This window comes from Physcomitrium patens, chromosome 22 (genome assembly GCF_059467195.1).
Source record: "Physcomitrium patens ecotype Gransden chromosome 22, ASM5946719v1, whole genome shotgun sequence".
Lineage (NCBI taxonomy): Eukaryota > Viridiplantae > Streptophyta > Bryopsida > Funariales > Funariaceae > Physcomitrium > Physcomitrium patens.
This window is the reverse complement of record NC_143431.1, coordinates 11,495,940-11,509,684: the sequence shown is the minus strand read 5'-3', so window position 1 is coordinate 11,509,684 and position 13,745 is coordinate 11,495,940. Positions and strand designations below refer to the sequence as shown.

Sequence of the window (13,745 nt, the reverse complement as noted above, 5' to 3'; positions counted from 1 at the left end):
TACCGAACTTTTTGCTGTTGTTAGTATTGTGAAGTCGAAGACCATCAGTAATTCGTCACTGGAGTATTATGAGCATGTCTACTTATGTTGCCCAGGAGAGAAGGCGAACAATCGATAGGTTGCTAACATTCTTGGTCATTGTTCCGGAAATCCACGAACTCTTGTTCCAAAACAAGTTGTCACGCCTATATTATTCTAGCAAAACGTCTACTTATTATTAGTCTGGCACTGCTATTACCTCCGTGCAATCACCTCTCACCTAACGTAGATAGGTTGTATTCATTTATGGGCTAGGGGAAACTTATCGTCGTATTGCTAATTATTGATTTAGATTGGCAGATCTGTCTCAAATCATGCATCTGATGCCGCATTTCTTTGCTTAGAATAGACATGGGTATTCATTTGGATTTGTATAATCTGACAAGGAGGCTACAATGGATTGTGAAGTTCAGCATTGTCATGGTGACCTGTCGGAAAAATGCACAAGTTTTTATTATAAGTATCGGTGTCACTTCTCATGGAAAGGACATCGTGCTCTCTCTTTTCACCTTCTTTCTACCCACTTTTCTCTCTCCTTTTCTTTTCATTACGTGCATCTGCGTGTTCGCGAAATTGAGTCGTTTGTTGCACAAATTGCTGCAGAGTTAGCCCTGCCAATGCATAATTGCTTCAGGTTTGCATTTGTGCATCTGATTCCCTTTCGACCACTCCATTGAGCGTCTTTTCATTGCGAATTTTCTTTGAAGAACATTGTTTTCAGTGTTGATCTATAAAAATTACCAACACACTTCAGGCTTTAGTTTTGTGCTGAGAATTGTTTCTATCCTTTCTCTCCAGTCGTCTATTCCTTTCCGTCACCTTCAATTCTTTTTCTTCTCTCATTGTTCTTGTTTGCGTCACGCAGCTTTGATTGTGCAGATTGTCGCTGAGCAGTTGCCATTACATAGGAGTTTTCTGCTCCTCTTCAAGGTAATTGGTCCTTGAGTCAATTCCTAATTTCTTGGTGTGTAATTATCTGCTTAGATTCCGCAACTAGATTATTTAGTCGCGTCTTCGAGTTGCAGTAGGCCTTGATTTGAATGAAGTATTTTCAAGGAAATACTTTGTTGTCTGCCGAGTATCTATCCAACATATAAACATTTTCAAGTTAAGTTAAAACAGTACTTTATAGCTGAACAACTTTGCAAGTTTTCGTGCTTGTGACTTTTAGTTGGCAATCTCGACTCCTTCAGAGAACTATTGCTGATACCCTTCCCGAATGTATTGCTCTTGTGAGCGTGGATGCTCCTTAACGCACTTAACTTAAAGTGAAGAATGGAGCATCTTCTTGCACAAGATGCACGTATTTTTCGAACTTGTCAATCAAGTCTGGCCCGACCATGAAATTTATATTTTTAGTTGAACGATTTCACTCTGCATGTGAAGACCTGATTTTCCCTCAAACTATTTTACCGTACGCATTATTTTGTGCTGTGATCCTTTGGATTCTTGATAACCGAACTTTACCAGACTTTTCTTTCTTTTGGCCGGGGGGGGGGGGGAGATTGAGCATCGGTGATGTTTGCCTTTGCGCGCTTCGCGATGGATCGGGAGCTGCGCTGTTAAGGAATATAAAGACTCTTAATGTTCACATTGTTCGCTCTCATCTTTCAGTTAGAGATTTCGTCTTTACAGGATCATTACGTACTGTTGTGGCGCTTTGCCACATTGTCTTTGTCAATCCTTCTAATTGCTATTCTGAACTTGAATACGTTGACGGGACTGTTCATGCGTTTTCTTAACCGTGGATAATTTGGCTATTCTTGCACAAAATGTACCCACTGTGTTTCTTCTTCGATCTTTTTTGTGTTAGTAAAGCCAAATATTAAATATCATGTCCCAAGTCAAAGATGACTTTTGCTGCAATTTCTTTGGACCCTTCATATGTTTGGGTTCTATAATTGCTGATCCGATGGTTCATTTTAGTTAATGAGGAGCATACCTACCTAGGTGCAAGTCATGCTATTGATCAATAATTGAGGGCAGAGTAGCGGATACTCTTTAAGAATGTGAATTATTTACCCTCAGAACTTGAAAACCTTTGCATTGAAGTCAGCATGGAGAATCGTTCGAGAGCACCAAAGAGACGGACGATAGAAGTGGCAGTTGTTCCACATCAAGGTCAGCATCACATGAATGAAGATGACAAAAGGCGTAAAGTCACAATTAGTTCAATCATCAACTTAGTTCCAAATCCGAAAGAATTGTTGGATGTGCGAGTTTTCATGCCAAATAGGACACATATAGATTTTCAAATGCAAAGAGGACAAATATTCGGAATCCGCATTCGAAGTTTAGTAGAGCGCATTCAAATGGAGGTTAGAAAACAAGAGGACAAGTTCTCAAGGCCGAAACAGAGGTCCATTTGTTGGGGCTCTCACTTGACAATTGAAGATTTCGAGGGCAATATAATCGATGATAAAAACTCAACTCATCTCATAAAAGAATCTAGGCGGTCCGTGCTCCTCATGCTTCAGGTTTTTTTTTTACTCACTCGATCTGGTTGGCTTTATTCAATACCGTCACAATATACTGTGGTTTCTGTAATGAACGATAACTTGTGCTGTGAACATAGTTTTGCAACTTGTGATATGGCTCACTATTATTCTTTACTGGAAATTGTGATGGAGACAGGACGGCCATCCCGATTCCAAACATGCGTATCCGGTAAGTTTTACATTGATCGATTTTATTTCAATGAAAAGTCCGCATATCGCTTCTGACTTCAGTTTTCCACTTTAGTTACAAGAGAGAACAGTGAAAATCTTTGGGCTTTTGACATTTGAAGGACTTATGGAACGTGACGCCCGAAGCACACGTACTTGAAGTATTGCCTCAGGAGTACACATTATTCAGTGCTCTCGCCGATGAAATCGTGAGTGCATCACTGTGAAGCAAGTCTAAAATGTAAACGTCTCGATATTTTAATACGAAGATGATTACAGTGGCAATGCTCCTTGTTGCAGTGCATTTCGCCTTTAACTTTGTACGTTAAATATTATTTTCTGCTGCATCTGTTACCCCACTTTGTTGTGAGGACCTTACATGACAGTAGCCTTGACGAACAGGATAACAGCCTTCAAGCTGTATGGGCTCTAGAGAAGGGTAAAAGGCGTCTAATCAGGTAGTTTAATCCTACGACGAATTTCATGTCTTAGCCGAATTCAAACTCTTATACTTTGACGTTCAGATAGCTTCAAAATGAAATGCCGGATTTGGTGATGATCAGTTGCATTAGTAATTTGGAAGAAAATCTAAAAACACCACCTTTAGAAGAACGTGCACTATGAAGTGCACTCGAGCTCACTTAAAAGCAGTAAACGTTGTGCAGTGTGACTCTGGAGGAAAAGAAGATAACCATCTTTGACACAGGCGAAGGCATGGACAGTAGCCCCAAACATTCAATTGCAAAGTGGTGCGTCCTTCAATCCTCTCATGACAAAATAGCACTATTGTCTCTTATTTTCTGAAACCCTGAGCATCAGAAGCAGTCCTCAAAGGTGTAAAACTGCTATTTTGCAAGCTTAGGGGCACATTGGGCAGCTCTTCTAGCCGGTGTTCAGTACAGAAAGGGGTTGGAGGAGAACCACCATATCTCAAGGTAGAGAATTTTCACAAATAACATTGTGAAATCTCATGGTTATAGAGCTGGTTTGCATTTCTAGAAGAAGAGCCGAAGAATACTAATCGTTTGTTTCGTCCAATTTCACTGGCGTTTGCCAAAATACAGCCATACTTTGGGATGTACGGATTCGGAGGGATTGGAGCAGGCCTTCATCTTGGAGGGTGGGTGATTTCATCCTTTCGCATGCACACTTCTGTGCCTGATATTACAGTTAGAAGTTACAATTTGAGGTACTAAGAGATCCGTGGTTAGAAAACTTCATGAATTGTAAGGAAAATTGAAAAATTGAGAAATTTTCTTGCTCACATTCTACGGTTTGACATCTCCATTTTACAGGAGCATAACGGTTTCCTCAAAGACTGCACGTTCACGAATAGTGGCTGTGCTACACTTACGTGGAGAATCGCTTAAGAATGAAGTCGAATCGGGTAGCATATGGAAGGTGAATGTTGTTCCGTAAAAATTGCCTTTAGTATCATCCTACGCACATGAATTGTTACGTGCAGTGTGTGTAGTAATGTTCTTGTAGTGTCTCTGATTGCTTTCAAATACTTTGCAGACTCCTGGAGAGATTAGAAAACCAACAGAAGAGGAGCTTGGTTTGTCTGCTCATGGAAGCTTCACCAAGGTAGCGAGTGTGGCCTTGTGGTCTTTCAAGAACTTTCTATTAGTTTTTGATTGACAACTTAGTTGTTCATGCATTGTCTTTGGTTTTTGGTTGGCAGTATTACAACATGTATGATAGATCCTTTTTTGCTCGAGCAGGTAGAGATCTCAGACCTAAATTGTACAGCATCAAAGTGGAAAGTTGCTGATGTGCAGCGTAAACTGAAAGACTTCTACACCCCATACATTCAGGTATTACTTCCCCTTACAAACTAATTTCTATTACAATATAGAGATGCTGATTCACATTTCAATGTCCATGTTTGTGTTGTACAATAATTTCTGCTATATTGCCCTCTCAAAAATCTTTTATTGAATGACCTTCGTGACTCCTTGTTTCTGTTGCATGTCCATGTGTATTGTGCAGAATGATGAAAGCACTGGGTCGTCCAGCATCACAACAAGACCTGTAGAAATACTGGTTAATGGAATGGATTTAGCAGAAGTTCTTGGTGGCGAGGTCACCACAACAAACAGATTTACAGGAGTTGGAGATCCTTACGTGCTGCTTCTCGAGTTTTCCAAGGGGCCAGCACAAATAAAAAATTCAGGTTCACTATAATTTTACTTGGGACGATCAGTAAATTTAACATCCTATTGGCTGTGATAAGTTCTGGTTATTGATCTTGGCTAATTCCCAACAATCTTCTCATTATGCTTGAAATTGAATCAGGGGTTTTAAGATGGTGTTAATTTTCCTCAAATGCAGAGAGAGAGAAATTTGGATCGGAGAGGGCAAATGCTCGAATAACCTGTCATTACTTCCCTATCAATAAGGTGCGAACTGTTTAAACGATATTTGTAATTATTAGAATGCAATCTCTACGCTCATCAAATACTTGGGCATTCACATTCTCCTAGAAAACAGGTCCAGGATGTTTAAGCATACATATTCTCCTGCACTATTGGACATGACAGCTACTGGTGTTTTATGGCTTGTAACAATGCATGTGTAGGGAAAGGAGTCCCTTGAGCAAGTACTTGAAGTCCTTAGAGTTGAAGATCCAGAGAACTTTGCAGAAGAAACCTTTGACGGATTCTCAAGAGTTGCTATCCGGCGACTCGGGAGGTTGCTTCCAGATGCTCGCACGGTAAAGTTTCAGCTCTTTGAGTTTCTTATGCTGATCTGGCATTATTAATTCTTCATTAAGATAGCTATCACTATGACGGAATTATCAAACGTCATCTCTGGAATATGAACACGACTCCGTTTCTGTGAAGATTGTCTCATGGAAAGTTTCTGGATAGCAGAAACGGATTCCCTTCATGGACCGAAGGAAAGGGCCACGAGTCAATGACTTGAGCAAAGAGGCCTTCAAGAGGGTGAAGGCCTTCATAGGTGAGTTAGCGATTCATAGGAATATTGCAATTTTGACTTGATTGTCATACAAGTTTCGACATCATATCCACTGTGAGTCCCAGTATCACCTGGGAAATACTAGTCTTGGTTTTAACGTTGTAACGAATTTGCTTATATACATGCACATATAGTTGCAAAGTGGCAACAAGTTCTCTGGGAATTTGTAACGGAAGGTGAATACTGTCTTTCACAGATCTTGATGCAGGATTTGTGCCCACACAATCCAAAGTGAGTGATACTTGAACACTCCTTTGTTGAGGACATTTCTTTTTGATTGGTTTTTAATCACAATTTAAATCCATAATTTATAGTTGCAATTCATAAAATGGGAGAATTTTTTTAGTACATAGATTAAAAGAGATACATTTGCTAATTAGTGGAATCTGTTGCGCGATTTTCACTCTAATCATTTGGATTCCCTTCATGGAATAACCTTCGTAGATGAATGATCTAGAAGATTACAAAATTGTAGTCGGTCATTATTCCTAGTTCACTTTTACTTGTGTTTCTTGTTGTGTCAAATGAACAAAGCGGTATCAACAGAAATATCTGAGAACTGCCAAGACAGTCTGATGATTGGGCCGTTTGGGGTGCAGATGGATCTGTTAGTAAATGCAAAACAAACGTTCACTGAGGCTCTCTTGAACCTTGGTGATCCAGCATCAACCACCAAGTCCCTGAAAGCAAGAGGTATTGGGGAATGTTTGCAATATTCCTCTCAATTGAATCGACTCATGGGTTGAACGTGTCAATGACGCAGTCTCTAATACTATTTGCATTCGCCTTTCCAGATAGTCAACATAGAGAGTTTGCAATCAATGCCTGTTCTGAAAGCAGCGCAGCTTTCATAACATATAAAATTTGCTACTGTGAGGATTCGACTCTTCGTCAGATTCTATTTCTTCATCTTTCAAAATAAGTGCACAAGTTTACACACATATTCATTTATTCCTCAGGTGGTGTATCCGTTGTGGTGAAGGCAAAGAAAAGCGCTGCAGAAGATTTTGAGACGATTCAGCTGGACCAACTGCGATCTCACTATGCAGACTGGGTTCAAAGAATGCATAGGCAGTTTGACGTTGGGGCCACATTTGATGAAAATTCATCAAACTTCATCATTACCAGTGATGAGCATAGGAAAGAGCCGTTGAATATCACGAGCGACGGTACCAATTTTTTTCTGAATCACTCTTTGTTGTGTTCCTGTCCCAATTGTAGAGAAACATCATACTCAGGACTATCCCAATTAGTTATCATTCTCACAACCACTTAGGACTTGCAGTAAACATTGATGTGAATCCCACCCCTTCATTGTTTATTTTAAAATATCATTATTTTTTGAGGAATCTTATGGTTTACTACAGCTTTACTAAAACATCTCACGGGCATTTTTGCAGCTTTCCTGGTTCAGTATGACATTAAGTGCAGGGACATTAAGTGGGTGTTGGGTGGTAAGAGACAGCGTCCAGTCCGATTGAAGCTTCGGAAGGGGTTGCCGGGACTAAATGGCGAGTATCAAACTTATGTTACCGTGGAGTGCATCATTCGTAATGATTATCCAGAAAATCCAAAATCTCCGGGTAAGAGAATCCGTTGCTTAGTCTCATGATTCACATAGAAACACGGCATGGTGACGTAACAAATCTACGCTATTAGAATTCTCTAAGATTCTGAACATTTTTTTATTTTTTATTTTTTTTATTTCATTTTATAGCTGTCTAATGGCTCTCCTGTTGTTTCCTGACATGTGTAAACACATTAAAATCGGTCTGCAGGTGACACGAAATTAATTTGCAGGTATAAACCTTCTCTGGACCAGGACATTAACTGTTCGGTTTCGACGAATTTGACTGTTTAACGTAAAATCAATTTGGTCTCAAATCTTCCATGGATCTTTAGCCAGTTAATCTCTTTTCGGATAGATATGGTACTTCAGGATGATTAGTTTTCGAAACCTGTGGTATAGGCCTATTGATGTTCCTCCAGAGATGGGAAGCAAACTTATTCGGGGACATGAACTGAACTTCATTCTCGGGAAATCTCGAGTATTCCCAATCGACATCCTGTTCTGCACAGAAAAGGTATCTTGAACATGTGGACATTCTATCTACTGATCATAGGATTATTATGTCTGAGTTCCTTTATCAAAGTCGAAAATGGCCTCGGTGTCAAGTGGTAGCTGTTTAGCAATCCCTACGAATCTATACGAGAGATTGTAACAATCTTCCTGGAGGAGTTCAATCTAATGTGTGTTACATCCTCACCAGTTTGAAGACATAAGCGAAAATGAACCACTGTGGCAGAAGCAGTTGAGGAAATTGCAGGACTCATCACCGTCTCATGTCGAGCTTTTAAGTGAAGTCGAAGCTCTTAGATTCGACACTGAAGGGGTAAGGATGGGAGCGATCTTAGACTCATATTCGGTTCGCGTTTGTCTGTAGTCATGCCGCCACATAATATCTGAATTTGAATCTTAATAAATTTCAATAGGAAGTCCAATTTGATGTGGTGCATATTCTGAGGATTGGCCAGGAAATTGTAGACAACTGTCTCCTTCGAGCTGGTGAAAGCCTACCACTGGAGGTCATTGCCGTTGTGAGACCAAGGATGAGTAAAGTAGCTTTGCAAAAAGGGATGAATTCCGGGAAGAGCATCTCTGGCTCTCGAACTGATCAGAAATCCATTGTAGCCAGATCTTCAGAGATGGTACTGATAGTTACGGAACTGAAGTTCCGGCCCCCAGGTGAACGTGTTCCTCCTACAGAAAAGGGCAAAGAAGTTTACATCTCTCCTCGTTCCATTAAAGCAACCACCTGTTGCAATGTAAGTGGATTGTATAGATTCAAACCAAGTCAGGTATCCGATCTGATCATGAAGAAGACAGGCACATACATGCTCACTCTTAAAATTGTAAGATCCTTTCGACCTCGCCATCTCTCTTCATACATTCTTCCACATGTAGACATGGTATTACCTACGTGTCTTTGATCCAAAGTATCATACATCTTCTGCTGTGTCACCCCCTCATTAGTGCTACTGTATCTGGATTACTTGGTTGCTGTTAGCTTGGAGAAGATTTTAAGGATACCAAGCCCTTGGTAATCCGGGTCAATGTAGCGGCATCTGAGAAAGGAGACTGCTGGAGGGTATGTAACCATGCAGGGGACTGCAACACAGCGCACCCAGGACTTAAATCTCCCAACTTGTGGGGAAGGTGCTTGACATTTCTATCTACTCTCGGAATGAATTTCAATTTTTGTGTGCATTTTTGTAGTCGATTTTGTAACTGATACGGCTCTGAATATGGCCTTTACAAAAGGCTCGGCGAAGCGCTCAATTGGGAGCTCTTCCTTTGTACATATGATGACTACAACAACCCTACGAAGTTCCGTAACATCAACGAATTGAAAAACATAAATTTGGAGCTCAGAACTTTAGCTGGAGAATGTCTCAATGACATCCAGCTAACTTTGCCGAGAAATTTTGACATAAAAAACCACATCAGTCCAGACCACTGCAGCCTGAAGCTTCAAGTATGTGATTTTCTAATCCACCATAAGCTTCCTGTTAAACTTCGTCCATATTCACAGTGTTGGGCCTCACACGCATCTTTCAGATTTTTGCGCAAAATAATAGCAATTTTACTTTTGTCACTGTAGTGTGAGGAAATCTGAGACGCGTATGCTCTCATTTGAATGCAGTCACTGGTACCAGAACACAAAAGAAGTAACTTGCAGGACATCTGAGTTTATCACTTGCATGATTTGCGCAGAAACTAGAGCTAAGTGGTGGAAATTTAGCCACTTTTGCCCCAACTTATCAAGCCTCATTATGGATTTATATCGCCAAGAAACGTGTTGCCGAATTTAGATTTACAGGTAACGTTATCTGTCAGTCATGTAGTGTTAAGACTTGTAGTTATGCCACCAAGATAGTGCTGAAGAAAATCTTCTTTCGCTGACAAACTTTTCTGATGTTTTATGAACAGTACGCCCAGGATCTGTGGGCAAGGCTGTAATGAAGGAAGGGGAAACACCCGCAAGGCCCCTACGACCTGGTCAAATCATTGATCATCTTGTATTTCAGGTGAAGTGCAAGCCGATATTTCAAGTAGGAATGCTTGATTATGGCCTCATTACACCATCCTCAGCTCTCTGAACTTGGGAAGAATTGGCTTGCAACAGATAAATCACAACGTAGAGCACTAACTTTTTGGACTGATATTAAAATTAGCCTTATCAACTTTAAACATACTAATGCCTTGTGGAGGAGGTCACGATGATCATGATTCTATAATTTGGGTGCAGTTCATGGACAAGTATGGGAATTTAGCGGAGAAAGGCGAAGTGGTTGACCTGGCTTTGGAGGGATTAAAACTCTGCGATAGAAAGGGAGGCTCCACTAGAAAGGTGCACTGATTGATCATTGTGCCCAAACTGCCGAGTAATTGAAATGATTTCTTATTGGCTTACGTCATTTATTTTCCCTTGCTCATGGCTGTTGGTGGCCACAGGTAGATGACAGCAGTTGTGTTGATCTTGGCGGCCGTCTGAAAGTGGAAGCTAGATATGGCGACACAGGCAGGAAAACTCAACCTCTTTAAATTTTTGGGTGTGATCTACATTAAATTCCACGTAGACCAAATTCAACTAGACATGCTCGTCTTATTGGGAGAAGTCACAGTACATAAATCATGCACCTCCAGTATCCTCTCTGCTATACGCTATTTTCCGAAGGTCTGTGTCTTGGTTAACGTACTGACCTGTAAGCATGTTCTTGTTCCATGCCTATGCACAGCTGCCGTCGAGCTACGGAATACAACTTTTGGGAGAACACAAGTTTTGGGAGAATTCAATTTTGACATTATGAAACGCCAGCTGCGAATTCTAAATGTACACTTACTATCGATTTGTTTGCCATCATCATCTGCACTGCTGACACTGCAATTACAAGAATCTTTAGTATGCAGAGCGAGTTAGCTTAGCATTGCATTAGCCAGATATTGAAAAATTAAGAGCAGTAGATGGAGGATAATCTTTAATACTTACCTCATTGTGTTTCCTGTTTTGGACAGAATCCAAAGTCTGCATCTGGAGGCTCAAAATTAGAGGACGTCACAATTGAAGTTGTAGATGTGGAGACGGGAAGGGTTGATGAAGATATGGATGGTGTAACGTACGCCTTAGCTTTAGGATGGAACAAGGCAGTTTGTATTCCTTTAAAGAGAGGGAGGTGCACCTTACCTGATATAATATTACCGAACAAGACAGAGTTGTGGACAGGGAAAGTTTTTCTGGCTGAGCATCCGGAGATCCGAGTGGTGATGAGGGTAATCGTTGTATAACTAGTTTTTGTTAAATTCAATCGTCTTTCAAAAGTTTATTCAGAGTGAGCGGAAGGGTTACAACCAAGAATTGATTGAATTGGTCATATATGAGTAATGACTTATTTTCACATCCCATGTTTGGAATTGAAGGTGGAAATTTTGGAGACTTGGGTGCTACCAGCGATGGAGAATACTTCTGAATATCCACCGATTTCAAGAATAGCCCTGGCTTCTCTGCCACCACAGGAATTGGCAAAAGTATTAGAGGCATCAATTGAGCGCCATAAGGTACCACTTCTTACGCTGCCTAAATTGTTCCTCCAAGCCTTCAGCACGCCCTCGCGATATATATATATATATATATATATATATTCATATTTATCAAGCCGTAGTGAGCTTGACCTGCATTGATCTCAAAAGTTCGATCAACTTATCCGCGACACAATCTTAGATCGGATTCTGTCGTCTCTTTATTGATGCGAAGAATTGATTGACTGATGTTGTGAAGGAACTAGAGAAAAAGGCCAAGCAAAAAGGTCGACAGGTGGGACTTATGGAGAGCGAATTGGAAGAACGTAAGAAACGTCTAAAAATGTTTGGGGAGAGACAAGCGTACTTACATAACCAACTAAGATCTCTCCAGAAGAATGAACAAGATGAGGACGGTGGTGACTCCGAGTATATAGAACAAGCAGAGATGGAAGAGGACAAGCTCGAAACCTACAATTCAAAGAAACTAATGTCAGAATTACAGAAATTGGGAGATCCTCCAGGAACTCATGCTGCTAGCGTTCTGCTGGACGCCATTGTGGATGATCATAGATTAGTAGAAGGGATTGGTAAAGACGTCATCGGACTGGTGGCCATTTTGGCGGAAGTTGAGAGCGACTCTATAAGCACGTGAGTTGGTCAACTTCAGTCTCTAGGTTCAAATAAAATTCTCAACTTCTATGATATCTCAGTTTGCACGATTTAAGTTGTTAAAGCCTGTAGATCTTATCAAAGACTTGCCGAAACTCATTAGAGGAATTCAATGGTTGAATTGGTGAATTTGCAGTGCATTGGCAAACTTCTTAGGAGAGGACACGATGACTTGTATAATCTGCAAGACAGTTTTGGGGATTCAGTTTCTTGGAGCACACTATGTAGGACATCAGTCGCTGGGTCTGCATGGATTGATCAAGGACCGAAACTCCAGTATTAGTGGCAGCTTCGGGGTGATCTTGGCCGATCCGTGCAGGTATCCTCTGTGTTGATTCGTGTTGCCTCAGCAAATTCATGTTCATTTAAAGATCTAGCAGTGTAGCTAATTAGATAATGATTGTGCAGTTCCTACAAGCGTGATGATGGTGAGCAGGCTGTGATTGATGATCACCCACAAAAGCTTCTGCATTTGAGTCCCTCAGCTGACAGCACAAGACCAAAGCCATTAGGTTTCATTGATTATGCTGTAAATCTCCTACAATTCCACAAAGGATATACTCTTTGCTTGAAAGTTGGAGAATTTGGTCTTCGAGAAACCTTGTTTTTCAACCTTTTTGGATACTTGCAAGTGTATGATACAGTGGAGAATATGATGAGGGCGAAAGAGTACATACAGACATCCGCAGTATCTCTTGATGGTGGTGTGCTCTATGATAAGCGAACATTACACTTCAAGACAATATTAGGGTGAGCATTATTCTCGAATTTTTGACAAATAGTCGTTCTCATTCAGGATTGACCTTACAATGGTCATCATAAAACATTTTTATCTCTTGCCGAATTTGACAGAGCCTTCGTCTGTGGCAGAAAAAGTCCCACCATTCGTTTTGCAGTTGCATCTAAAACAGAAATAGTCGATGCTCCACAACGACAACCACCTCCTGCACGACTCAAGCTGATGCAAGAGATTAAGAAGACAAGTAACCAGGCTGCGGAGGAATGTTCCAAGATTTCAGTTCTTTTAAAAGAACTGATGCAATCAAAAAACAGAGCGAATCAGTTGACACAGGATCTGACCAAAGAAGCTGCATTTACTGCAGGTCTTGTAGCCAAAGTGAAAGAGAATCATTGCTGAATCAGACGTTACATTGCTGATGCGTCTTTCGTTTCATTTGCAGCATATTCCCCCAATTTAGCTCAGTGAAATTGTACATATACATACGAGGATTCATTTTTGTAAATAGTGGGAGTTAGACTCTATTTGAATGACTGGGTGTCTTCAAAAATTCTTTTTTACAACAGGGGTGTCGCAGCAAAGATGCCTGAATTACAGTGTGTACAGACATAAATGCCCAGAGTTTAGTAGAATGCGACACTGCGTTTAGAAATCTGGTCTCTTGAATGACTTCAGCTGCTAATTTTTTTGAATGGAATTGTTTTTTTTTTTTTTTTTTTTTTTTTTTATCCCTGTGGCTATTGAGCATGTAATATATACAACACGAGACCATTGTGTTTGAATGTGTGAGCCAAATGGTAACCTTTTTATCCTCTTTTCTTATGGGCAGGGTTGACATTGAAATGGAGTTTTCATTCTCGATAAACACCATTTATCTATTTAAGTTCTACACCGAAAATGTGTTCATTTGCAACAATTCAAACCCTCTACTGTGAACAATTGAATGGCTAAGAGTGAGGTTATAAGAATCAACTTTCTACCAAATAGAATTGTATCTTAAATGATACTATTTAGGTATCCAATCAAAATTCTGCATCATTTTTTAATTAGGACAATCAAGTAGTATTAA

At 40.4% G+C, this 13,745-nt stretch overlaps 1 protein-coding gene across 5 annotated transcripts; it reads left to right on the top strand.

Annotated features, from left to right (window-relative positions):
• The first annotated feature begins 406 nt into the window (after window positions 1-406).
• Window positions 407-13,328, top strand: LOC112275003 (structural maintenance of chromosomes flexible hinge domain-containing protein GMI1). 5 transcript variants are annotated; one of them, XM_073530095.2, is made up of 37 exons: window positions 407-673; window positions 905-969; window positions 2,096-2,516; window positions 2,674-2,706; window positions 2,828-2,914; window positions 3,108-3,163; window positions 3,371-3,454; window positions 3,568-3,640; window positions 3,770-3,825; window positions 4,001-4,106; window positions 4,224-4,292; window positions 4,430-4,522; window positions 4,698-4,881; window positions 5,040-5,107; window positions 5,287-5,421; window positions 5,582-5,669; window positions 5,884-5,918; window positions 6,287-6,380; window positions 6,647-6,856; window positions 7,088-7,270; window positions 7,466-7,487; window positions 7,657-7,771; window positions 7,958-8,080; window positions 8,223-8,600; window positions 8,756-8,904; window positions 9,010-9,223; window positions 9,463-9,568; window positions 9,679-9,776; window positions 9,998-10,099; window positions 10,204-10,270; window positions 10,488-10,582; window positions 10,765-11,019; window positions 11,167-11,304; window positions 11,525-11,916; window positions 12,074-12,256; window positions 12,346-12,687; window positions 12,808-13,328. In XM_073530095.2, the coding sequence occupies exons 3-37, from the start codon at window positions 2,097-2,099 to the stop codon at window positions 13,073-13,075; spliced, it is 5,121 nt and encodes a 1,706-aa protein (XP_073386196.1). In that variant the 5' UTR covers window positions 407-673; window positions 905-969; window position 2,096; the 3' UTR covers window positions 13,076-13,328. The 5 variants fall into 5 exon arrangements, with proteins under 5 accessions (XP_073386196.1, XP_073386197.1, XP_090102269.1 ...); XM_073530096.2 differs by having other exon boundaries at window positions 2,092-2,516; XM_090246143.1 differs by having other exon boundaries at window positions 2,068-2,516.
• Window positions 13,329-13,745: the final 417 nt, after the last annotated feature.